At 57.3% G+C, this 25410-nt stretch overlaps 1 protein-coding gene across 2 annotated transcripts in view; it reads left to right on the top strand.

The window, feature by feature from the left end:
* The window catches only part of CLASP2 (cytoplasmic linker associated protein 2), a 72340-nt gene extending 47466 nt beyond the window's left edge, over window positions 1–24874 (top strand). For both annotated transcript variants that reach the window (XM_044681165.1, XM_044656580.1), the window contains 12 exons: window positions 3607–3770; window positions 8475–8553; window positions 15674–15817; window positions 19655–19798; window positions 19988–20094; window positions 20222–20378; window positions 20934–21141; window positions 21283–21476; window positions 21587–21715; window positions 22259–22465; window positions 23799–23915; window positions 24145–24874. In XM_044681165.1, the coding sequence (XP_044537100.1) occupies window positions 3607–3770; window positions 8475–8553; window positions 15674–15817; window positions 19655–19798; window positions 19988–20094; window positions 20222–20378; window positions 20934–21141; window positions 21283–21476; window positions 21587–21715; window positions 22259–22465; window positions 23799–23915; window positions 24145–24237 (1743 nt within the window). In that variant the 3' untranslated portion in view covers window positions 24238–24874. The remainder of the gene's footprint in view (window positions 1–3606; window positions 3771–8474; window positions 8554–15673; window positions 15818–19654; window positions 19799–19987; window positions 20095–20221; window positions 20379–20933; window positions 21142–21282; window positions 21477–21586; window positions 21716–22258; window positions 22466–23798; window positions 23916–24144) is intronic.
* Window positions 24875–25410: the final 536 nt, after the last annotated feature.

The following is a 25410-nucleotide window of genomic DNA, read 5'->3' as shown; positions in this document are numbered from 1 at the left end:
CCGGCTTTGTCCTGGCCACACGTGGTGCTGCTCCTTCCTTGGTCAGGGACGCTCGAGGGAGCTGGGAGAGCCCCGAGCAAGCGCTCCGGACTCCGGAGAGGCCCCGGGTAGACCGTTGCCCTCTTAGTGGTCAGTCGCTCGTGCCTCACGAGCCCCGGCTCCCCCCAGGGCCCAGAGTGGCAGCCACTCTGTCTTTGCATTGCCGGACCCCCAGACGCTTGGCCATAGGTAGGAGGGAGGGAGCTCATGGTCGGGGTGCCCTCGCTTCTGACTGCCTCAGCCGCTTTGGTGCCCCCTCCCTTGACAAAGGTCACCTGTGGGCATTGCATCTCCTTCCGTGGATAGAAAAAATGTAGACTAGGAGGTGCCCGCCGGTCACCCTGGCCGTGGCACGCCCCTCAAATGGCCCGAGAAGGATCTGTGCATGGTGGGGATCCCCCAGACGGGGCACCTGTGCACCACAGGCCTGTTGGCCGTCAGCGAGGCCCGCAGGCTGAGGATCACTTGGTAGCCGCCTCATGGGTCCAGGTCTGCTCTGCACCGGGCCCTATCGCCCCCTGGTGGGCAGGCCCCCTCGCCTTCCGCAGGCAGATGATGCGAGGAGGCCCAGGGAGCGCCCTGGATGAGAACGTCCCGGGCCCCTGAACCAGAGGAGAGGGGGCTGAGAGAGGCCTCCCCGGGGACTCTGCGGACCCCCTGGTGGCCCACAGGAGAAACGGGAAGCTTGCCTTTGGGGGCGCATAGGATGGCGCGAAGCTCTGGCTGCCCCCGGAATTGACCACAAGACAACTCAGACAGCCCCAGGCCTCGGCCCAGCTGAGCTGCCAGGGCCCTGCGCAGGCCCATCTGGAGGGATGGATTGTGGGAAGGCTCACAGAGCAGCTTGGAGGCAGACTTGTCCTGTTGGGCCCCCAGGTCAGAGCCAGGAGCACTGGACCGAGGCATAGTTCAGGCAGGAATGACCGTGAGAGCTGGCCCAAAGTGGGAGGGAGGTCTTTCGTGAGGGCCGAGGCTTTGAGGGAAATGCCTCCTGCCTGGGAGATGTCTGTCGAGGCACTCAGGAAGCCTCAGACACTAAGTGGAGGGCCCTGGGCAAGCGGCTCCATCTCTACCTGCCTCCCTTTCCCCACCTCTATTCGGGGGTCTCCTCGGCTGCTTGTGAGAATGCCATGGCTGGGCACCTCAGTGTATGCCTGTTCCCTCGTCCCCCGAAGGCCGTGCCCACAGAGTGGGTGTGGAGAAGGCAGAGGGCGCGAGGAAGCAAGAAAAAGACGTCCCAGGTCAGAGGACGGCTTTGCCCAGATGGACTTCACCCTCCAGACCTGTGCCAACACCTTCTCTCTCAGAAACACCTCTGGGGGCGGAGCCAAGAGGGCGGCTTAGGAGCCCCGAAAGCCGAAACCGCTCTGACTCTCCTTCTAGACCAATCTTTCAAAAGAGCCTCACGACGACAGGCGTCATCAGCCAGCAGCAAGAAGGGAAGGACCTCTCCCGCCCAACACAACGGAAAGCCAGGCAGAAAGCCAGTTTTCACAGATAAGGGGGAGCTGGAAGCAAAACTGCAAAACTGCATACACACACACACACACCACCTACTGCCTAGGCTAACTCTGGGGTCCCGGGACATGGCTACCCCAGCCAAAGAGCCCCTCTGACCCAGCCCTCCAAGTCCCAGGCCCTGGCACCAGCCCACAGTGAGGTCTGGAAGTCCATACCGCTGTGCCCTTCCAAGGCTGCCCCAGAAGACCCAGCCCGAGGGCAAAACCCTGCAAGCGTGCCCAGGAGACCTGGTGAGCAGCTCTCAGAATTCCCAGTTCACAGGCCAGAAAAAGCCTGGGAAAATGAGCAAACTGTAGAAAAAGTCGTTTAACCCTCCAAAACGCCATGTCATTTGCTCCCCGGCAGAGAAAGCGAGAAGAGCCGGGATTCGGGGTCCGATCGGCATCCCCCAGAAGCTGGCAGCTGCAGGGACAATGACAGCCCTCAGGAGCAGCGAGCTCCCCCTCTCAGGCTCCAAGAGAAGAGCCGAGCGGGTCTCAGAAAGGACCCCCGAAGTGCCAGATTGAAAATGGAAGCTCTTGGGATAAAGAGAGGGGAGAGACGTGGATTCAGTACCTGCCTTGTGCCCAGCAACCTGGGGAGACAGGTGCTGCTTTTAGGGGCCCTGTTTTATAGATGAGGAAACTGAGGCAGGCAGCAGGAAAGCGGTTTGCTCAGCGTCATGTCCAGCACTCTGTGCGTGTCCTGGCATCGGGGCCACAGAGGAAGGACAGTTGGAGTCTCCTTCCCCACAGACTGTAGGGCAGAGTAGCTCCCTGAAAAGACCACGAGACCGTTCAAGGCAACAGCTTTGGGGTGCAAGAGGCACGAGTAAGCAGGTGATGGTTGTCTCTGCCGTGCACCTTTCAAGGCATCTTTCCAAGACCTCGGCCCTCTTGCTTTCCCCAAACTGCCAGCATGTGTCTCCCATGGGTGTCGTCCGTCGGAGCCTGCTCAGGACTCCTCGGATCCGGGACCTGCTCGTTCTCAGAAGGCTTCAGTCATGGGAGAAGAGGCGTCGGGGTCCACACTGACCACACGGATAAAAAATCCGCCCCCTCCATCTTCAGAACGGTTCCGTCCTCATTCCTTATTCCAAGCCGGGATCGTCCCCAAAATGAGCCAGTCCACCGTCCGGTGTATGCGAGTGAAGAGAACACGCTGGGGCCCTTGCGTCGAGGCTCTCATTTTCTCATCATTCTGGGCTCTGCCATCAGGCAGTTGGGTTTGCTTCCCGCCCTGCCCCCCACATTTCCCAGCTTTTCAGCTGAAAGAAAACGAGTCATGACTAGTGTTTGAGGCATGGAGTCAGCAGACGGCTGTATTCGATGAGCGGGGCCTCCTCCACAGGCCGGCATGTTCTCGGCTTGGCTCTTTGAAGGTGGCCCCAAGAGGGAGCCTTCGGGCTACTGTAGAGGCTGTCTGAACAGGCCCGTGGGACAGCACTTGGGGAAGGCTCTGGACCCCCAGTGGCCCATCTTCCCTCTTGATACTGCCGGATAATCGGGCTGAAGCAGATGCTTTGTCCTTTGTACGGCATTCCTTTTGCCTGAATGCCGCCCGGCCCTAGGACGGCTCCCAACGAATCCCGCCTGGCGGTCCCCCCAGAGAGCAGGTGGCCTGCGGGGGCAGCTTGGGAGGAGGACCCTGGGTGATTTGGGTCCTCGCAGGTCCGGCGGCTGTTGAGCAGCTTCCCGGTGGGTAGGCCCTTGTCCTCAGTGAGATGCAGTGAGGGCTCAGCCTCGGGAGGACGTGAGCGCCGCCCGCCATTGCAGCCCGGCGACCTTAGGTGTGTCAGCCATCATGGCGGGTTTCTTTCTCGAGGGATACTGCATGGAATGGCCATTGTCAAACTGGCAGAAGTCGGCCATGTTTGAGATGTCCTCTTCTATCGCAGAGCCCGATGAAAAGCGAGACCGATTGTTTTCCTGCTTGGCTGCCAATCACTGCCTCCGTGTGCCTCCGATTCCTTTCTTCCTTCCTGTCTCCCTCGTGAGCTGAGCCTCGAGCGAGGGTCAGCGTCGCCTTCCGCCCAGCCCTTCTCTTCCCCGTCTCTGCTGACTGTAGGTCTTCAGCATGTTTCTGGAAACGCTGGTGGACTTCCTCCAAGTCCACAAAGATGACCTGCAGGATTGGCTCTTCGTGCTGCTCACTCAGCTGCTGAAGAAAATGGGTGCGGATTTGCTCGGCTCCGTGCAGGCCAAAGTGCAGAAAGCCCTCGACATCACCAGGTAATCGCTCTGCGGGCCCCCGTTTTGTGTGTGCTTTGGGATCAGATCGGGCTGGGGAGTTGGGCTCAAAGGGGAGCCTCTGTGACGTGGAGCAGCGTATCCCTCGGGCTCCCACAGCGACCCTACGGTCCTCTCGGAGCTTTGGCATCCCACTTCATCCCATGGCTTTGGATCCCTGCTCTGCGATGGGCACTTGGTAGGGAGAGGCTAGGCCCAGTCATGTGTGTGCAGAACCTGCGTTAGGGAGCGGGGATGCGGCGTTCATGGAGATACGTTGGAGTGGGCTGCCCGAGAGGGCCGGGCGTGCCTACTGACTCGGGGCACAGCCCGCAGACCGGAGAGGCTGGCAAGAGGGTGGCAGAGGAGACAGAAGGGGCGAATGCCGGGAGGCCCAGGTGACTTGTGACGGGTTTGTGGGACACAGGGAGGAAGAGGAGGAAGCCTCCGGTCGGCCACTACTGCCACCAGTCCCAGCAAGAGAAGCAAGGGGCACATTGATCCACTAGCGTGACTGAGCTGCTGCTGGGCCCTGGCAGGAAAGCACAAGAGGAGAAACCCCTCCAGGAGCAGGGTCGGGGGGAGAAGGCAGGGACCCCGTGGAGCACTGTGAAGGGAGAAAGTGAACCCCCAGCATCTGTGAGAGGAGGAGTCGAGGGAAGCAAGGGGAGGGCTGGGAGAAGGGCTGTGATGGAAGACTGAGTTAAGCACTAGAACCAGATCCTGCCCTTAAAATACTTCTCTTCTCCCCCAGAGTTGAGACTGAGGCCCACCTTAAGTACAGCCACTACGGATGGCACAGGGGCAAACGTGCTCACAGCTGGGGGGGTCAGCAAAGGGCTAGGAGGTAGCTGGCCCTTGGTTTGAACCCAGGGAGCTAGCGAGAAGGGAGAGTTTGGCCAGAGTCGGGGGGGGGGGGGGCGGTCACGTTCCCAGGATGGAGAGAGCTGGGACCAAAGATGTTCGCGTTGGCGATGATGTCTAAGCAGCCAAGAAAGGACGTATGGAATCCTGATCAGGAAAGGAGGCTTTAGATGCTGAGTTTTGGGGATCCTCAAGCGCTTGGTCAGCAAACATTTCTTATTACCCGAATGGGCCAGAGCCACAGACATTTCTTTAGGGTGGTGGCGTGGCTCTCCTTGACCTTTGCACGGACACTGGGGTCAGCTCCACTGAGGAGAGATGGGAAGGGGAAAGACCAGGCGCAGGGATGCCAGTGAGGAGGAGGCTTTCGCAGTAATCCAGGTGACACACAGGTGGTTCGGGCCTGCAGCCTCCTGGGGCCTTGGGAGTGGAGAACAGATGGTGGGGAGGAGAACCGTGGCCGTAAAAGCCTCAGTGGTGATTAGATCCCTCACAGAGGGAGCTTTGCCCAGGACAATTCCACCAGCCCACCACTGCCTGAGCCCAGAGTATCTGCAAACCTGATCCCAGCAGCTGCGGATTCTACAGCACCTGGAAGGTTTGGAGAGCCGCCCTATTGGTACAAGGTCATTTTTGAGGTTCAGGGGGCCAGAAAGAAGGAAAGCGCCTACAGTTGAGGAATCAGGAAAGGCCTAGTGGAGGAGGTGATTCAGCCCAACAGAGAGAACTTTGTTCAGCGTTGATCTAGTAACAAATATCAAGTGAGCTATCCCACGGGGAAGAGACCAGCTTACTGTGAGGAAGTTGGGTTTTATTTCCAGTGAATCTAAGTTTCTTCCTGAAATAAGAACCCCAGCTTTTTACCACCTACAGTTCTCTGGAGATGCCCTGTAGCTGGGAAAGGTCTCTGCGGCATCCCAGTGGTATGGTGGATGGTGTGTGGGAAGAGGTCACCACATGGGACTGATGGCAGCTTGCAGGGAAGGTACAGCCTAGAGCAGGGGTCGGCAACCTTTTTGGCCGTGAGAGCCATAAACACCACATTTTTTAAAATGTAATTTCGTGAGAGCTGTACAGTGCCCACAGTGCGGCTCCTGGAACAGCGCCTGAAAAAAAAAATGGACTTTATGGCTCCTGCAGAAAGAGCCATACGTTGCTGACCCCTGCTCTAGATCATAGCCTCCAAGAGATGGGCAGCAAGGAGACAGAATGCTGAGGCAAGAAATGCGGGAGGGTAGCTACCTGAAAAAAGGCCCGTGGGGAGAATTTATCTTGGCAAGGGGCAAGCACCCCAGAGAAGCACAAAACTGGTTGAAAGAGCCCCCAGCAGCCTCTGGTTCAGCCCATGGCCACAGGGAATTCCCAGCAAGACAGTCGCAGCCAATAATCGCCTGCCCAGTCCCATGAGGCTTGAGGACCTCTCAGGAAGAGGAACCCGTCACCTCTTGAAAAGCCCCTGCCGCTCTGGGAGAATGCCAGTAAGCCCCAATGCATCTCCGCAGCTTCCCCCGACTTTTTCCACACAGCAACCCCTAGATCCTTTAAGAGAGCTGTGAGTCTTCTTGGAGTGTCTTGGATCGAAGGCCTTTCTCTGGCCTAATGGTCTTCCTCTAAACATTCTTCGGCTTCCTTAATGCTGGTGCCAGGGATGCGGCAGCATTGTCTAGACAGAGCCCAGAAAGGATCTTGGCTGCCACTTCCCAGGCTGCCTCCTCTCCTTCTTAATATAGCCCAAGGGCCCATCAGTTCTTAGAAGGCCTTGCCACCATGTTGGTGCGTAGTCGACCCCTAACATCTCCAGGCCTCTTGCTATCCATCCATTGCGTTATATCCAGAGCTTCACAGTCATCCGGCCTGTTGGATTTCCTCTTCTTAGAGGAAGCCCAGGCTTTCAGTTTGTCAGCTCTTTGGAACCTGCCTGTCATCCCGCATTTGTGTCAACTGAATTATTGATGACAGCGTTAAGTGACACGGGGCCAACACTTCATCGGAGACCTCCCGCCACCTGAGTGTCGATCCCTTAATAGCTCTTGTTGTAGGCTACCCATTGAGCCCCTTCCAAATCAGGCTCACTCTCTGTCTCTTTTTCACAGCTTTATGCAGAGCTTGTCTCAACTCCAGGAGAACTGTATCTCTGCCTTTACACTCCACTGAAGAGCTTCGTAATAACATTGTTCCAAAAGGAAGTCAGTAGAGCTGCCATGATTAAGCTGCCTCTTTGCTTCCTTCCTTGCCTCTGTGCTCATGAACCCCCTCTTAATGGGCCAGTCAAAGCTCTCCCAAGAATCCCGTTTCGTTTCCCTGGCCTCCAGGGTGCCCGCTCTGCCCATAGGAGTATTTGCTCTTCTTTGGAGGTGTTGCAGAGCTGCTGTTCTCATCAGCCGGCGCATGTTTGAGCCCCTTCTGGTTTGATCCTTTTCCAGCAGGTGGCCCTTGGAGAAAGAGATGCAGGATAAGAGTGGAGTGGCCAGCTGTGCTGGGTCTGGCTCCTCTACCCTCGCCTGTCCTTTCCTGGAACCTTCTCCAAGTGCCCTTGGCATCTGTGGCAGTCTCTCCAGAGAACTCCCTATTTCCTCCTCATGGGAGCTGCTTCCTTTTTTTTTTCCCTTGGCCAGGCCTCTCCTAAATTCTGCAGGCTTTTCATCTTATTTATCCTTCCTCTCAGTCCTTGGAAGTCGTCTGCCACCCAGGATCTTGGGCTTGTGGCAGCATTTCTCTCTCCTCTCACAAGCTCGAGGAAGGAGCCCCCTTTCCAGAGCCCCATCATTTCTGCCCCAACAAGTTCCTTCCTGTGGGTGAGACTCCGATCCAGGAGAGTTCTCTTTCTCATTTTCTCTTCCCTGTTCAAGAATGAAGCCCTCCTAGGGCAAGCTCGGCCACTTTGGTAAAGACACCTTGAAACCCTCCTTTCCTGCTTCTGTAGCAGACTTGGGGTCTGTTTCCCACACTGCCATCCACTTCTTTCTAGTCAGGTGATCTTTAGGAGGCATCAGTGGTAGAATTGCTTCTGTTTCCTCCTCCATTGCCCACCTTTCAAATATCGTCCTCCATGCTTTCCCCCCGCATTCCCACTTCTTAATGTGCAGTGCTGCCCTCATCGCACCCTCCATCTTCGCCTCTTGTTTTCGTCTTAATAAAATATCCCTTAAGGGTGATCTTCCCGGCATCCCAAGGTCATTTGCTTCCTTTCGATAGCCTTCTCTTCTAGAAGGCGTGGGTGAGTTGCCGTCCATACCACCCATTGACAAGACCAGAGATCTCTAGAAGATCCAAGTCCTTGGGGAGTTCACCTCCTCTCCTTGGCTGAGCCTCATGGACAGGCTTGCCACTCTCTTCCCCTCAATCATCCAAGAGGGAGCTGCTGCCAGCCCCATTCTGTGGTCGTCGTCGAGCGCTTCTGCTCCGCGTGACCTAGACCTCACAGGGTTGCTTCCTGTCTCCATGCTGAGGTTCCTGCACAAGCATCCACATCCTCGGTGGGGATGTTGGGGCAGTCGGGGCACGTTCGTCCTGAAGGCCTCCTGCTTCCTCAGCCAGAACTTGAGAGATTCTGGTGCTCGCCCACAGTTCCCAAACATACAGCCAGATGTCCCCCAGCCGCCCCCTTTCCTGCCCTCTCAGAGAATCGTCTATGAGCTGCTTCTCCCTTTGGCTTCAGCGTTGTACACGGTCGTGAAGCCTGCAGCGGAGGACTTTGGTCGTCTCGCTCTGGCTTGCAACACTCGGGGTTTAATGTCAGCTTGGCACCAGCTAAGTGAGGACCAGAGTTGCCCCGGCGGTGCTCGGCCGTCAGTCTGTGTCCTTTGTTGGGGGGCTGATCTCACTGATGCCCTTCTCTTCCAGAGAGTCCTTCCCCAACGATCTCCAGTTCAACATTCTCATGAGGTTCACTGTGGATCAAACCCAAACGCCAAGCCTAAAGGTAAGAGCCCGGCACGCGGCACATTGACAGAGACATGGATCTGCCCGCTCATCCCCTGACGAGATGTTTCAATGAGTGGATTTTGTTTTTATAAACTTGCAGACAGTCCAGCCAAGCCTGCGGGACCAGCTACGCTCCTGCCCCGGGAGCTCCAAGGTTTTTGTCTGCATTGCTGCCGCCCCCTGACCCCATACACCCAGAAAGTCTGCTTTTGACTGCTAACTAACTCGGCAGAAGACTCGGGAGCATGCCCTTCCCTGCCCCCTCCCAGCGTGGTTTGAATGTCTGTTAGGGCCTGTGGGGGGGAACCACCTAACCCAGCACTGGCACTGGTGCCGCTTCTCTAACTGGGGGGGGGGGGGGGGGCCCTGAGGAGTGCTAACGGTTTTCTGTGCAGGTGTTCCTGATTGCCCAAATGCTAAGGAAGAGCCATTCCCTGGGCGTGCGCTCCAGTTGGCACGACCCAAATGCTGACATTTTAATGATTCTCTTTTGCTTTTTTGAGCCTTTCTCACCTCGTGCTTGCTTGGGGTGGATTCATGAGTCGTTACTAATGTCTTTAACCCCAAACCCATTTGTTCGGTCCCTCCTTCAGGATCTGAGTTGGCCTCTGAGGGCCGCTTGGGCCGCATCTCCCACGTGTGGTGTTCGGATTGCTGTGATTTTCGTGGAGTCTGCTGTCTCTTTTGTTCTTGAACCCGGGCATTATCCAGCCGTTTGCCGTGGGCCTCCTTCCAGGCCCGTCTTTGGATCATGCTTGCCTCCCATCCATCCCTTTCATTGGCATCCTTGTCTCCCGGAGAGGCCTGGCTTTGTGGTGGTGTTTTTAAAAGGTCTCTTCCGTGGGTGTTCAGAAAGAACAAGCACCTTCCCCTCTCGGCAAGCTTGGTCCAGCAATCTCCAGCCCTGGTCCTCCCCAGCCTCTTGATGGCCCTCGTGCCTCTTTTATCAGAAATCTCGTCCCTTTGGCCATTCAGCCACCCCCTTCTTTCGAAGTTGCGTTGCTCTCTTTGGACGTTGGAACGCTGGCCTTCTCACTTTGACCTGGGTCTTATCATCTCTCTTGGGGGCCTTCGTGCCCATTGGCCAGGATCGCTCCTTATTCCCCAGAGTTTGGTCACATTGGGTGCTAGCCTGAGTCTTTGAGGCCTGCTGGATTGACAAGGCGTGGATCGTTGACGTTTCCCATTCCTTCCAGCGGCAGAGGAAACTCATGGCTGAGAGCAGCGCTTGACAACTCTTTTGGGGGAGAGAGTCGGAGGTCGAGTGGAGGTGGGGCCCTTGGGGGGGGGGGTTCTCGAAGCTAGAAAAGCCTGAGACCACCATCCAGAACTCTGCATTCTCCTCCTAGAAATCTCAAGGACAGGGAGACGTTCAGTCTTTCTGTCACAGCCTGTGTCCAGGCTGGCAGAACGCCTCTCCCTTCTCCATGGGTTGGAGCATGAAGCATTGCTCAAAAACCAGTCAGAAGAAGGGCTTGAGAGCCATGCCAGGAGCTTAGGGTGTCACTCGGAGGAGAACAGCCATTGCCCACTTGGAATGAAGGAACCCCATTTGGGAGAGGAGGAAGCGGCTGCTCGGGCTTCCCAGGAGCATGCAGGGCATTCAAGGGGCTTTCTGCTGGGCCAGTGGGAGAAGAGGTGACAAGTGCTGGGGCCTGCTAAAGGGCACTGAGTGTTTGGGCTTTCCTGGCCATGCATTCTGAGCTGGCTAGGTGGAGACCTCCCCAAGACTTTTCACGGTGGACTGCCATTAGCCCCTTCTGCATATAAGGAACCACCAAGAAGAATCCAGGAGGTTTTGTGGAGTCCTGATTCTCGGGGGGTCTTCATACACTGCAGCAGCCGATACGGACAGATAGTGTCAGTTCCATAGAGGGAGCAGCCCAGTGTCCGAGAGATATCCGGATCCCAAAGTGCCATTTGGCCTGCGTTATCCATATATGCTTATGGTTGTATCATGGGTCTTCTGATGGACTCCAGGGCTGCTGTGCTTCACACTGTGGCCATCCTCTGGATCCCATTGGCCTGGACACTCGGCAGCCACCACTCCCGAACTGTCCTGCCAGTGTTCGGGCTCTTCCTCCCTCCCCCTGACCCTTGTCCTCAGCCCCTGTAACCAGCCTGGGCTCCGGGGGAGAGCTTTGACCAGACCTCCAGTCACACCCTCCGCAGCATCCCAGCCATGCTCCTATGCATGGTTTTCCCCCGTTCACCTTCTTGAGGGCAAAGGCTGTCCTGCTGTCTTGGATGGCTTTCCCCAGCACTAGGCACATGCTTTTAATGGAGGCTTTCTTATTCACTTGGTTTTTTGATGGACTTCCTATTAAATTCCTGACTGGAAGATGCTACAACTTCATCAGTGGGAAGATGTTGACGTTGCCCTGGAAGGCTTCAGCTGGTCCTGTCCCTAGAAGAGAATTATGCTCTCCCTGATGGTCAGTTACCTGCCCTGGCAAACCCCAGGGATGGTGAAAGTCAAGATCGGTTCCCCATTTGGATACAAGGATTCCTTCCGTCTCCAGCGGAGGCTCCATCTTGGCCTCCCTGTCCACCTGGTCAGCTGTTGGGGAGCCTGATGATTCTGGCTCCTCTTCCCTTGTCCACTGCAGCTGCTTCTCTGTGAGGTGTGAAGAGATCACTGGCTCCATTTGCTCTGCTCTGGGCACCTGCCTCGGCATGGAATGGGAAGGAGTTCTAGACTCTTCCTTGGATCTGCAGGCCTTGAGTTTTTGATCACCTTCCTGACAGCACGTCGTCATAGCATTGCTGCAGAGCTTGGCTTGAATCCATAAGGATGCCCTGCTCTGGGAAGAGGCCTGAGGATGGCCCCCCAAATAGCTCTTTGGTCTCTTTCAATCAGTCCTTTTTCAGGGTCGAGTTGACAAGATTGGTTGTGCAAGCAAAGAGTAGGGATTGTGGAGCAGGAAAACACTTGACCAGGTTTGCAATCGACAGGTCATGTTCTGAGGAAGGAGAGGGATGGGAAGGGTGGTGCCCTGGACTGTAGGCGAGGCTGGTAGGAGCAGGGAACCGTTTAGGAAGAAACAGAATGAGTTCACGTTCCTAGAGAAGTTGAGTTTGGAATAGCCATCAAACATCTGGTTTGAGATGTCCACTGTGGAAAATGTTCTAGAGGACATTCTTGTTCCCATCTAGGCTGCCTGGCCCCTGCTGGGAGGCCGAGATCATTGATTTTCATTTTGTTCGCTTTACATATGTTTCTCATTTTACCATACACACACATTCAAAAACATTGAACAAACGTCCCCATATCTTATCAGTCTCTTATCGAAGTATTGTGAACTTTTACTCCTTTTGCTCCTTTAGGCCAGTGAAATTGCCTCACTGTCACATTCTCCTGTGCTTTTATCTCGGGCCTTAAGGACTCTTGACTGCGCCCCCAAAATGGTGGTGGGTTCTCTCAATTTTGCCATTATCCTTGATTGGATTTTCAGAAATTTCTGTGCTTTCTTTTTTCTTCTCTCTATTCTTTAGGGTTATGGTCTAGTTTCTAGTTAATATTTGTTTCTTTAGCAATCTTTTATTGAAAATCATTTTGATTGTCTTATGCCCTGTAAGAGATGTGTATCGAATACTTATTCTTTCCTCGCTTTGTGTGTGAAGCTTTTATGAGGCTTCTGCTTCTTAGATGAGGAATAGGCATGCTCCTTACCGTTCCCATTCGGCAGTCTCCCGAGCTCTGTCACATCTGCTTTTCTAAAATTTGATTCAAACCCTAGATCTGAGGGGAAGAAATTGAAGTTATTCTCCCCTTCCCTACTATTATCATTTTACGGACTTTCTCCTTATGATTAATTAAACTTTTCTTTGAAATATTTAGATGTCACGCCATTTGTTTCATATATGTATGGTATTGATGTTAACTCACTCTCTATGGTAACTCCTCCAGCAAAACATACTTTCCCTATTTACCTCTTTGAATTATTTTTGTGGTTGCTTTGTGTGTATTCATGATTGCTGCCGCTACCTTTTTTTTTTTTTTTTTTACTTCAGTTGAAAGTCAGTTGATTTTGCTGCAGCCAGCCCTCTCTTTTAACTCTGTGTGCATCTTTCCATTTCAAATATGTTTCTTGTATACAGCACATTGTTGGGACCTGCTTTCTAATCCCTTACCTAGAACTCAATAACATGCTCTTCTCCTTCCTTTGATTTTTAAGTTCTTCTTTGAAATTCCTGCTCCTTAGGTAGAATTTGTTTTTGCTTAGGACTCAATTTCTCCTAAATCTTGCCTCCTTTCTTTTATTCTTCTCTCTCCCTTTGCCTCTTTCTCCTTTGACTGAAATGTATTTCTGTCCCCAACTGTGTAGTGGACTTTGTTCTTCCTCCTTTGGTGAGTTCAGATGAGAGTGAGCTTCAAGTATCACTGCTCACCTCACCCCATGTTTCCTCTCCTTTTCTTCCTGCCACTCCAAGGTATTCTTTTCTTCATCTCCTTTCCATTCTTTTTTAAGATCATCAGAACATAACAACCACCCCATCCCAAGGTATTCTGTGTAATTAGATCCTTTCCATGACCCCTGATGATGACAGGGTTCAGAAGGGACAGTTGAGCCTTGTATTCCCGTATGGTCCCTCTTGTTGATCTTTTTCTGCTTCTCTTGACTCCTCTGCTTGTACTTCAAAATGTCTACTCAGTTCTGGTCTTTTTATCAGGAATGTTTGGAAGTCCATTATTTCATTAAAGATCCATTTTTCAAGACTCAGTTTTGTTGGATAAGTTATTCTATTTTCTTTGTCTTCTGTAATACTGTATTATTCCAAGCTCTCTGCTACATAGTGGTGGTAGCTGCTAAGTCCTGTGTGATCCTGAATGTGGTTACTTAGGACTTGAACTTCTTTGTTTCTGGCTACCAGAAGTCATTTTTCTTTGACCTGGAAGCTCAGGATTTTGGGCTAGTCATGTTCCTGGAAATTTTCATTTTGGAGTTCATTTCAGGAGGTGACTGTGTTCTGTTTTCCCTTTGCACCTCTGGTTCCAAGAGAACTGGGCAGTTTTCTTTTAAGATTTCTTGAAACAGGATGTCTAGCCCTATTTTGGGCTATGGCAGTCAGATAGTCAATTTTTTCTTTTAAATGACTTAGTGAAATTTATTATTCTTTAAAAGCTTAGTTCCATATTCTCTCCCCATTTCCCACCCTGCCCCAGCAACACTAAACGATCTGATGTCGATTTCCTATGTGCGACCATATAAAACATTTTCCCATTTTAGTCATTTGTAGAAGAGAGCTCAAAACAAAAAGAAGACAAGAGAAAAAATAGTCTGTTTCAGTCTGCACTCAGACTCCATCCGTTCTTTCTTAGAGGGCAGATGGCGTTTCTCATCCCGAGTCTTTGGGATTATCTTGGATCCCTTTGTCAAAACATATTGTTGTCATTGTGTACAATGTTCTTCTGGTTCTGCTCAGTTCCCTTTGCGTCATTTCATGGAAGTCTTTGCAGGTTTTTCTCATTCTGCTCGTCATTCCTCATAGCACAGTAGTATTCCATCACCGTTGTAGACCACAACTTTTTCAGCCATTCCCCAAAGGGTGAATAACCCCCAGTTTCGTATTCTTTGCTACTGCAGAAAGGACTACAGTAACTATTTTACATATATCTCAAAGTCCTTCTCTTTGGGATATAGCTACCAGCTTCTGTGCTACCTAGCTACTCCCACCATCTTATATTTTCTAACTCTTTGAACATCTCTTATTGTTTTGTGGAGTCAGAGTTTATTTTTCGGAAGCCTCTTACTGTCCTTTTGATTCTCATTTCCCTTTTTTCTCCACATTTCCTTCTCTGATACACTTACTCATTTGACCTTTAAAAGTGTTGTTTCCTCTTTTAAAACTTTCTTGCTTTTTCTCTTCCAGCAATTCTAGCCAAATCTCTGTCTTCGGCACATTTTCCTTTGAGGTTTGGCTTGTGGATGTTGGGGGATCATTCTCTTCTTCTGGGTCTGTCACCTTCCTCTTTCTGGTGGAATTCTTTTGGTCTGTGTTCCTTCTTCCAGCGCCTTTCCTCTCTTCCGACTTGTTAGGGCCAGCCTCTGCAGACTCCTCAAGGGAAGGCCTGGGCTGGCCCTGGTGCTTCTTTCTTGGGTTATTGTCGCTAGGTAACTTAGGCAGGAAGAGGACAGGGATGGAGCCAGGACCCTGGACAAGTCCCTTCATCTCTGCCTCCATTTCCTCACCTTTAAAATAGTGATGATGAGAGATAGGGGGCACTTAGTGGGCCCTGTGTAAATGCTTCTTCCCTTCCATGTAAGCACTTTGGAGCTTGTTCCTTTCTGGCTATCTCTCAGTTTTTCCTTCAAACTTTGGGTAACCCTCAAATGAGGGTCTCCAGAATGGTGGTGTTTGCGTTATTTTTTTAACCCCTTACCTTCTGTATTAGAATCACTACTGTGCATTGGTTTGAAGGCAGAAGAGCAATAAGGGCTAGGCAATGGGAGTGAAGTGACTTGCTCAGGGTCACCCAGCTGGGAAGTGTCTGAGGCCAGATTGGAACACAGTACTTCCTGTCTCTGGGCCCAGCTCTCTATCCACTGAGCGCGCCCCACCCCATTTTTGCTTTAAAGAGGTTCCCGAGTTTACGCATCCAAACGAGCTCATCTTTCCCAGCAGTCACCGACAATCCTCCAAGGGTCGAAATACTCTTTAATCTTCTTGTAGCCTTGCCTTTCAGAAAGTGCTCGAGAGCCCCAGAAGAGAACCGCTCTCCTACTCGGCGTTTGGCAAGCGCCAAAGTTCCCAATGCGGATCCCTTGCTCCTTGCTCGTGGAATTGAATGCATCTGGATAGGCTAGGGCTCTTGACAACACTTGAGCTCCTCCTTCCAGACACGGAGCCCCGAGCAGGCTCCTGGCTCCCCCAAAGGCCTTTCTAAGAAGGATCTGCCAGGGTGGTAGCCTTGGAGAAGGTTGGCAGGTTCCCAGCCTCACCGGCTGCAGGGCTCACCTGCCTCGCTTCCTTCTGTCTCCTTGACGATGCTCAGGGGTGGCCAGATCACTGTCGGCATGATTGTAGGGACGAGAGCAGGGACTCTCTGCGGGGGAAGCCCCAGGCTACGTGCCTGCACTAAATGGGTTTTCCTCCCCACCTCCCCGACTTCGCAGGTCAAAGTTGCCATCCTCAAGTACATCGAGACGTTGGCCCAGCAGATGGATCCGGGGGATTTTGTCAACTCCAGCGAAACGCGCCTGGCCGTGTCTCGGATCATCACCTGGACCACGGAACCCAAGAGTTCTGATGTTCGGAAGGTATAGCCATCGGAGGGGGATCAGCAGCCTGGACGAGGCCCTCTGCCTGCCTCCATTTCCCCACCTGTGAAATGGGGACCATCCTAGCTGCCCTCGACAAGTGGCCCTTTCCCCTCGTAGACACAGAATTGCAGCCCTATGTCAGGGGGTTGGCAGGGTGTGCCCACCAGCATTGCTGCCCTGGGAGATGCATTGGAGGTGATTGGGGGGGGGGGGCGGTGTGGCACTTCTGCCCAGGCCCAGGCGTCCCTGCCCTTTCTCCAGTTGGACCTGGAGCTGTAAACTCAGTTTGCCTGGGACCCCTTACAGGACTTTCCCTGCCAGGCTTGCTCCCTCCTTGGGCTCTGTCCATGGGATGGTCATCCATGCTGGAGTCCATGGCCGCCTGCCCTCTGGAAGATGCCCATGAAGCCCCGATGGTCTTGCCTTAGTTAGGATGGTGGTCTCTAGGAGGCTCCTGAACCCAGGAGGTTGGGGGGATGGGCGTTCATCAGAGGCCCCCGCACATAGGGGAGCCAGGGACAGGGCACCACCAGCCAAGGCTTCCTGGGTGTTGGAGGGTCCAAGCCGAGGTGCCCTGCTGGCAGTGAACAAGTGGGAGGCTTCACTGGACAGACCAAGGGGAGGGAAGAGACCGAGAACCAACCGTTGGCATCAGTCTTGTGTGGCAGCATTTCTTTACGAGTTTTCACCAGGCTTAAGGGTTTCTGGATTCATTTGTTTCCCCCAAGAGACAGGATTGCCTGAAAGGGTAGTGCTGTCTCCATAGCACCCCTCACTGGTCTCTGCAGCATCTCTGCGGTGGGGGGAGGTGGGGGGGGGGCACCTTCCTTCAGTGGCGTTTTCCTCCCCAGACTAGGGCCAATTCAAGAGGTCCCTGACAGAGAGGGACCTGGTGGTCCTGTGACAGCCTGGGCTTTCCGTTGTTGACTCTTGCCTGTCTCTAGTGCCAGTGCAAGGGACAGAGGCACCAAGGCCCTGCCCTCAAAGACCCCACCATCTGCTGAGTGCCCCCAGCAGTAACCGTTGAGGCTCCTCCCTCAGGGGCCCCATGGAGCCAGGCTGTCATTTCAAGGCTTTGGCCCAGCCCCACCGTGGCCAGGGATGAGCACAGAGGGATGTCCGTAGGGCTCTTCTGGCTCCCCTCCTGTGGCGCTGCCCTGGCATGGCCCGGAGAGGTGAACCTTCTGTGGCGTGGCTGGGCTGCTCGCGAGAAAGCCTGAGAAGGGTCTCAGGAGAAGTCAGAGGTGGCCCGCATGGGTTCAGGTCATGCTCAGAACCAGCCCCAGACACCAGTTTAACCCGTCGTCCGCTAACCCCTGCACCTGCCACATATTCAGTCGTCTGAGCAGGGACGGCAGCCCTGAGGACCTGGCCGGAGCCCTTCCTCAGACAGACTGCCGAGCCTTCCCTCTGTCCCTTGGCAGCGCTCTAGGAGCATTTGGGGGAAGAAAGGAAGGAGAAGAGAAGGTGCCAGCCTGCGCTGGTAGAGAGAGTGCAGGCCCAGGCCCTGTCGCCGTTGGCAGCGACACATTCCCTCCTCCCAGGGCCCAGCTCAGTCTGGTACTTCACATGCACACACTGGCCGTCTTTGCTTGTCAAGGCCAGGAGAGCAGCGCCTAGTGAGTGGCCGCTCAATGCCCGGGTTTTTCTCTCTCCCAACGTTGAAACGCTGCATGTCTTTCTGCCAGGATGCCCGAGGGGCCCGGGAGGATGCCCACTGCTGGGCTGCTGGAAGCTCCTGCTGTGGCCTCGCTCATCTCAGAGCTTTTCTCTCCCTGCCCAGCATTTGTGTCTCTGGGTCCTGGGTAGTTGTGCAGAGGCGTCAGAGCCTCAGTTTGCAGTTCCAGGCCTCCGTCCCTGGGGATGCCCGCTCTGAGGGGTCCTGGCCCTCGCCGCACCGGAAGGGTCCCAGCCGACACTGAGGCCCCGCAGCTGCCCAGATGTGTCTCCTGCGCTCTTCTCCTGTTGCTGTGGCCCAAGCAGGAAGAAGAGCGCACGGGCTTCCAGGGGGAGAGGGTCAGTTCCCACAGACTTTCCCATAAAGACGCGGTCAGGAGCAGGTGGAACCTGGGCACCCCTGGGGCTCCGGGCCTCGTTAGACACGTCCCGGCCAGGCTGCCTTGCCAGAGAGCCCACTCTCCAGAGCCAGAAGCGGGGCCTGTGCTGAACAGAGGAGGCTCTTGGTGCTTCACTTTTCACCTCCAAAAGGAGGCCGGAGGGAAGTAGACATCACTGAGGTTCCCACTGTGGCCCTGGCCTGGGCCAAGCACCACAGGTGGCATTTCAAGTACAGAGCGAGAAGCTCTCCTGGCACTTCCATCCTCATGGGGGACAGGAACTGGCTGACAGTGGGCAGTGTAGGGCTGTGCCGTCCATCCACTGAGGGTCCTGACCCACCATGGAGGGACGCCCCGTAGGGCTCGCCATTGGGACTGAACTCGGATGTCATTCACCCACAAGACAGCTTTTTTCTCCTGTGGGTTCCGGGGACATCTCGGGCCGGGTCACCTCCTGCGCCCAAGCCTGCACAAAGGACCTTTGGGGATCCCAAAGCACTTCCACGGTCGTGTGCGGGTGCCATTATCCTTCAGCTGTGCATTGCCTGCATCTCTCCCAGCCCGAGGGGGTCCCTAGCTTCCAGACCACACAGTAGCAGCCCAAAGGATCGGGTGCACGAGCCCTGGGCCACATCTGTCCAATGGGTTCATCAAACGAAGGTCGAGTCCCTGAGGCTCTCAAGAGTTTCAGGTGTGGGTGATCCACTGAGTCAGAGGAGAGAAGGGCTTTCTCTAGATGGAGCTTGGGCTTCCCCAAAGGCCCACTCAGCCCTGTCGCCCCTGGAAGGAGGGCATGGAAGAGGGGGCAACCCAAGGGACCGGCTTCCCCCTCCCTGTGATCCCGAAAATATCACTTGAATGAAGATGGTTTGTAATACTTATTAGAGGAATGAGGGATACGGGCCGGAACTCCTCGAAGAAGAAACTCGCCAGCGCAGGTTCACCAGCTTTCTAGGGACAGCCAGAAGGCAAGCGCCAGGCTTTTCCCGTCAAGAGTCGCCCCACATCAGTGGCCTTGATAAGGAAGGCTCCGGGCATCAGGAGGGGGCCAGCCAGCAGCCTGGCTGCCCTGGCCCTGCCTATGAGGCCGCGGGCACTTTCCCCTTCTCCGCGTGGCCCTGGGGCTCACAGGAATGTCGCCAGCCAGCCCTCACAGGGTCGGCCGGCCTCCACTTGAAGGCAAAGAACACTCCACTGTTCCCCAAGAGTGATTCCTCTTGATCTGCCCGTGTGGGGGTGCAGACCCTGGTTCTAGAGCTGCCCCTGTGAGGGTGCGTAGACGAAGATGGAGGGCCGAGCCCACTGGCCAGATCGTGTCACACAGATGATTACGAGCTGCCATTCTCTGGAACGTCCCTGAACCCAGGCAGCTGGAATGTTGCGTCACCATAGCCCTCTGGGCCTTTGCCCCTAACAGCCTTGGTGTAAAGGTGGGAAGAAGCCACCTCCTCACTTGGGGCCCTCGGCATCCTCCGGGCTGAGCCGCCAAGCCCCGGCCTGCCAGCGTGCCCTCCCTCCCCCGTGCCGTTCTGCTGGACGGCGCGTCGCTTGGTGAAGCCCCGCCTCCAGGGGCTGAAGCTCTTGTCCAGAGCTGGGGCTGTAAATGCCGAGAGACGGCACGTCCTCCACGTGGACGACGAGGGCTCTTTTCTGGCTCTCCGGCTGACAGGCTCCCGGCCCGGGCCGCTCACCCCCTTGGAAAGAGTAGGAAGGGCTGACTGGGCCAGGCTCCGGGCTCTTCTGCCCTCACCTGGCCTCGGGCCCTTCCTCTTTACAGGCAGCTCAGGCGGTGCTCATCTCCCTGTTTGAGCTCAACACTCCCGAGTTTACTATGCTGCTCGGAGCTCTACCAAAAACCTTTCAGGATGGTGCTACCAAACTCCTCCACAATCACCTTCGGAACACGGGCGGCGGCAGCCAGGTGAGCCCGGGGGAGGCTGGGAAAGGACCCCGATTGGAGCCCTGCAGGAGGAGAGGGACAGGGAGAGCCGTCGGGAGGACCAAGGTGGCGGTTGTGGGGGGAAGGACCGGGAGGGGGACAATGGGGGACAGTGAGATGGGGCCAAGGGGCTGACTCGGTACGGCTCGTGCGGCCTTCTTGCCCTCGTAGGGCTCGATGGGGAGTCCCTTGACAAGGCCTACTCCACGGTCCCCAGCCAATTGGTCCAGTCCTCTTACGTCCCCCACCAATACGGCCCAGAATACCCTGTTACCGAGGTAAGCACCCTCCCCCTCCTGATTCCGGCTGGGGGGGAACCTCGGGTCAGGTGCCCATGGGGCCTCCAGGAAGGCCTGGGACAGGCCCACAGAGCAGACCAGGGCCGACAAAGCTTGTGTCTGGCAGCGCCTTCGACTACGACACAGAGAACATGAACTCGGAGGACATCTACAGCTCACTTCGGGGTGTCACCGAGGCCATCCAGAACTTCAGCTTCCGCAGCCAGGAAGACATGAACGAGCCGCTGCGGAGGGAGTCCAAGAGGGAGAGCGACAGCGAGACGGTGTGTGGTTGGGATGGGCCCCATGGGGGTTACTGCCTGTGGCCTCCGGCTGGCCTCTGGAGTCCCTCGTAGCATTCCCCCCCCACTGTGCCTTTTCTGGGGGTTTGGTGCAGGTATCGTGCCAGCGTCCCTGCCCTGCCTGCCTGGAGCCTTGGAGTTAGGGCCCGGGATCACCAGGGGAATGGGCAAACCTAGCTCGTGGGTCATTGTACATATGGGGAAACTGAGGACAGGCAGATTGCCCAGTACACCCCCTCTCGTCAGTGTCGGTGCCAAGGGTGGAGCCGAGGCCCTCTCTGACTCCAAACCCAACAGGGCCCGTGGCACTGCCTGCTCTGCCTCTGGGTTAGCAGCTGCTTTTCAGCCAGAGGTCCGGGCGTTCCAGGCCTCCCAAGGCAGAGCCGAGCTTCCCTTATGCCCCATCTGGTCCAAGGAGCTTGGTGTTGGCCCACATGGCCCTGCCTCGGGGGGACGAAGCCGCTGATTTCTCTGGGAACTGGCTGGAGTCCCTGTTTGGGGCAGCTCCGTAACCCTGTCTCTCTCCTGCCCTGCCAGATGGGCGGCGGGCCTGGCCTGGCTGACCCCCGCGCCGGCGGGGACGCTCCTGACGGCAAGCCCCCACCGCTCGGCACGACGGCCCCCCACTCCTCGCCACGCTCTCGGGACTACAACCCATACAACTACGCTGATGGCGTCGGCCCCTTCAACAAGTCGGCCTTGAAGGAAGCCATGTTCGATGACGATGCTGACCAGTTTCCTGATGGTGAGTCCTGGGCTGGGCTGGCTGCTGGGGCTCCAGGGAAAGGTCCGCTGGGGAGGAAGGGTCCGCCGGGGAGGAAGGGTCCGCCGGGGAGGAAGGGTCCGCCGGGGCTCACCAGCCACGGCCTCTCTCTCCCTCGACCAGACCTGTCCCTGGACCACTCGGACCTGGTGGCTGAGCTGCTCAAGGAGCTGTCCAACCACAACGAGCGCGTGGAAGAGCGCAAGAATGCCCTGTGCGAGCTGCTCAAGCTCACCCAGGAGGATGCGTTCGGGGTCTGGGATGAGCACTTCAAGACCATCCTGCTCCTGCTGCTCGAGACGCTTGGGGACAGAGAGGTACTCGGCCCCTCCTGGCAGCCATCCCGGGTCTTGGGAGCTCGGGGGGGCCAGGCACAGAGATGCCCATCCCTCGACCCTGGCTAACCCGGCCCGACATCTCTCCTCAGCACTCGGTCAGAGCTTTGGCCCTCAGGGTCCTGAGAGAAATCCTGAGGAACCAGCCGGCCCGGTTTAAAAACTATGCAGAACTGACCATCATGAAGACCCTCGAGGCCCACAAGGACCCGCACAAAGAGGTCTGGGACAGCCTTCAATAGCCCTCTGCCCTCTCCCCCCTTGCCCTGACCACCTGCCTGTCCAGTGGGCTGCCAGCACGGATGCTCACCGCCTCCCACGATTCCTGTGGGACCTCGGGGGCCTCCATGGCCAGACCAGACAGCAGCAACAAGACAGACGGCTCAGCCCATGGTCAGCCGGATCCTCAAACTCCTGGCTGAGCCCTTCTGGGCCTTTGCATTGAGGCGTTCGTTGGCTCGGAGTCATGAAGCTTTGAGTTTAGGTCCTGCCTCAGATGCCAGCTAGAGTAGTGTCCGAGGCCAGACTGGAACCCAGAGCCTGTCTCTAGGCCCGGCTGTCTGACCATTGAGGCACCTGGCATGAGCTGGGCTTATGTGGAGGACCGAGACTCCCTCCTGGCCCTGACGTCCCCGCAGAGCACCTCGGGTTGTGCCCAGGGAACGGGCAGGCTGCCCGCCCTCTCCCCCAGGCCGAAGCCTCGTGTTCCCTGGTGGGGGAGGGGGCGCGGCGAGGTGTTGACGGGCCGGCTCTTGTCCCGCCAGGTGGTGAGGTCCGCCGAGGAGGCGGCGGCCATGCTGGCCACGTCCATCAGCCCCGAGCAGTGCATCAAGGTGCTCTGCCCCATCATCCAGACGGCCGACTACCCCATCAACCTGGCCGCCATCAAGATGCAGACGAAGGTGACCGAGCGGGTGTCCAAGGAGATGCTGGCCCAGCTCCTGCCCGAGATCGTGCCGGGCCTCGTCCAGGTAAGGAGGCCGGCGGGCACGAGCCTCCGTTCCGGCCGGCCGTGCTGGGTGCTCTTCAGGTACCTGTTGGGGCAGGAGTTCGACTCCTGCTTCGTCCCTCTCCTCCCACCCCTCCCCAGGCCTGGCCTCCCCGTGCCAGGAGGGCCTCAGAGACGGTCCCTGAGGCCCTGCGCCCAACCATAGGGCACGTGGGAAGCCCCCTCCCCCGGCGTGGGAGCCAACCAGAAGGACGTGCAGCGCCTTGTCGCGAGCCTCCTGGTCCAAGCTCCGGCAGCCTGGAGTGACCCCACGGCGGCTCGGCCAAGGGGTCAGAGGACCCGCTCGAGAAGCGGTCAGGTATGCGATCCTGCGGACAGCGGCAGAGAAGGCCGAGTGGGAGTGCTGGAGAGAGCGGCCGCGGCGCTCGTCCGAGGGTCTGTGTCCAGTCAGGAGTGCCGCCAAGCGGCCGGGCTCCGCGGACAGGAGTGAACGTCTGGACGGCCGACCGTGGGGCCAGGCGAGCATTGACTCCTGCTTCTCCCTTGGCTGGGCCGGCGGCTCGACTTCCGAACACGCTTCGGGGTGTCGCTCAGCATTTCCCAGGTCGTCCTGCCGCTCCGGCCGGGTGTCGGGCCTGCCCAGTGCTCTTCTCCCGGCTCTGGAGCTCTGTCCGGGCTTCTCTGAAAAATCCCGTTTGGGGTTCAGGTTCTTCGTGGCTTTCCCTCATGGGCTCCCCCTGCTGCGTTCAGTTCTGCCCCCATCCTCCGGGCCTCGACCTGCTTCCCCAGCGGGGTGTGAGTGTCCCCCTCATTCCCCCCCCCAAGCATTTCTGGGCTCCCTTTGATGCCCGTGCTGGGCCTCTCCGGGCTTTCATCTTCCTCGGAGACCTGCCTGTCCTCGGCCCCCTCCCCGGGGTCTCCATGGCTCTCCTGCCATCCCAGTGCCCGCCACACTGCCAGGCGGCCCCTTTGTCCACCCTTCGCTTGCTCTTTGGTTCAGGTTCTCACTTGCCTCAGGTGGGCCAGCGTCCTTCTAGGGACGGGCCTGGAGGAGGCTCAGCCTTAAGGAAGCGCACAAGAGGCCGCCGGCCGTTTGGGGTTCTCGGCGGGCCAGTGCCAGCCTCTGCCAGTGGTGTGGAGCCGAGGCTGCCCACGGGAGAGGCAGCCCAGAGCCCGACCTGGCACGGCTGAGCAGCCTCTTCCGGCAGATCGACGGCTCTGTTTGGCCCGCTTGCCGGCACGTTCTTCCAGGCAGGCCCGAGCGGAGCACTCAGGGGGCCTCGTGTCCAGGGCTGGGGCCGGGGTGTCGGGCGCCCGCTCGGCCCAAGGTCCCAGGCTGCTCCCTCCTCTCACAGGGATACGACAACTCGGAGAGCAGCGTCCGGAAGGCCTGTGTCTTCTGCCTCGTGGCCATCCACGCGGTCATCGGCGAGGAGCTGAAGCCCCACCTCAGCCAGCTCACGGGGAGCAAAGTGAGTGCAGCCCCGACGGCGGGCCAGGGGGCTTCTGGGGGGAAGGCCTGGGGCTGGGGGGGGTTTCTGGGGGGAAGGCCTGGGGCTGGGGGAGCTCTGGGAGGGCCGGCCTGGGGCTGGGGGGGCTCTGGGCGGGCCGGCCCCTGTCTTCTAGGAGTTGCCCGCTCGGTGCCTCCTGTCCCAGCCAGGCTGGTGAAGGCATCGTCTGTCTGTCTGTCCCCCCGTGCAGATGAAGCTGTTAAATCTGTACATCAAGCGCGCGCAGACGGGCTCCGGCGGGAGCGAGCCCGGCATGGCGTCCGACGTGCCTGGGCAGAGCTAGCGAGCGGAGCGCGCCGAGGCCGAGCGGACGTTTCCCCCTTTTGTTTGCCCGGTGGCTGCGCGCAGCCTGCATGTCCCCGTCACAGTAGTGGTTCCGACCCAGGACGCAGTATTACTCTCGGTTCATGGAAACGGAAGCATTTGTCGCCCCTCCTGGTCCCCGCCGCGCCTCGCCGCCCCCACTAACCCCTGCCAGTGTTACGAGTGTCCCCATTTTAATGCTGATTAAACAGGAATGCCCGGAGCCTCTCCTCGGCTGCTCTTCGGACCTGGCCTTCTCCTCGCTCTCGTGGCCTCGCAGAGGGGGGCGGCCGGACCCCGGGGAGGGGCCGAGGCCGGAGCGAGCGGGGCCGGGGCCGGGGCCAGGCCGGCTCCTCCGCTCTTCCCCGGCCGCTCTACCTCCGGGACTCGCCGAGCTGGGCCCGCGCCGGACGCTGCGAGGTTGGCCCCGGGGCGAGGTGGGACGGGTCTCCCGGAGCGGCCAGTTACGGAGCTGGACAGACGGACTCAGAGCCCTGTCTCTGGCGCCGCCCGCCCGCCCCGCGTCGCCGCGTTTTCTTGTCAGCGTCCCGCCATCGTGTATTTATGGTTCTGTGCTGCCCATTGTGCATACCTGCAATAAAATGTACATAACGTCACGCGCCTGCTCTGCCGGGGACCCTCCTGTTTGCGGCCTCTGCCAGCCCCCCCCGCACGCCTCTGTGGGGTTCCCCCCCCGGCTCTCCCCGAAAGTCCGGCGCCCCGCGAGGAGGCTCAGGGCAGGCGGGTGGAAGGGCCATCCCAGAGGGAGGCTCCCGAATGGGTACGGCCCCGTCACCCGAAACGGAAGGGGAGGGGAAGGGACCGCCGTGTGCCGGGCACTGTGCCCAGCTCCCTGGAGCTCCCGGGTGACCAGGGACACAGATGGCACGTGGACAGCCTCCCAGGGAGGCAGCCGCTCGGGGACGAGAGGCCGGGAGAGGCTTCTGTACAAAGTGGGAAGCCCGGAGGCAGGCACAGCCGGGACAAAGACACAGGCTCAGGAGATGAGCGTCCTAGAGATGGCCATGGGGTGGGCTCTAGGAAGCCTGGGAAGCATCATTTTATGCTTGACTAGAGACTTGAGGAGCCACAGCAGTCCAGGGGACAGTGAAGCTCTTGGGGGGGAGGGGCAGAAGGGGCTGAGTTCAGCAAA

Source organism: Gracilinanus agilis, chromosome 1, assembly GCF_016433145.1.
Source record: "Gracilinanus agilis isolate LMUSP501 chromosome 1, AgileGrace, whole genome shotgun sequence".
Taxonomy (NCBI): domain Eukaryota; kingdom Metazoa; phylum Chordata; class Mammalia; order Didelphimorphia; family Didelphidae; genus Gracilinanus; species Gracilinanus agilis.
Note: the sequence above shows the minus strand (reverse complement) of the source record. Positions and strands in the feature narration are given on the sequence as shown.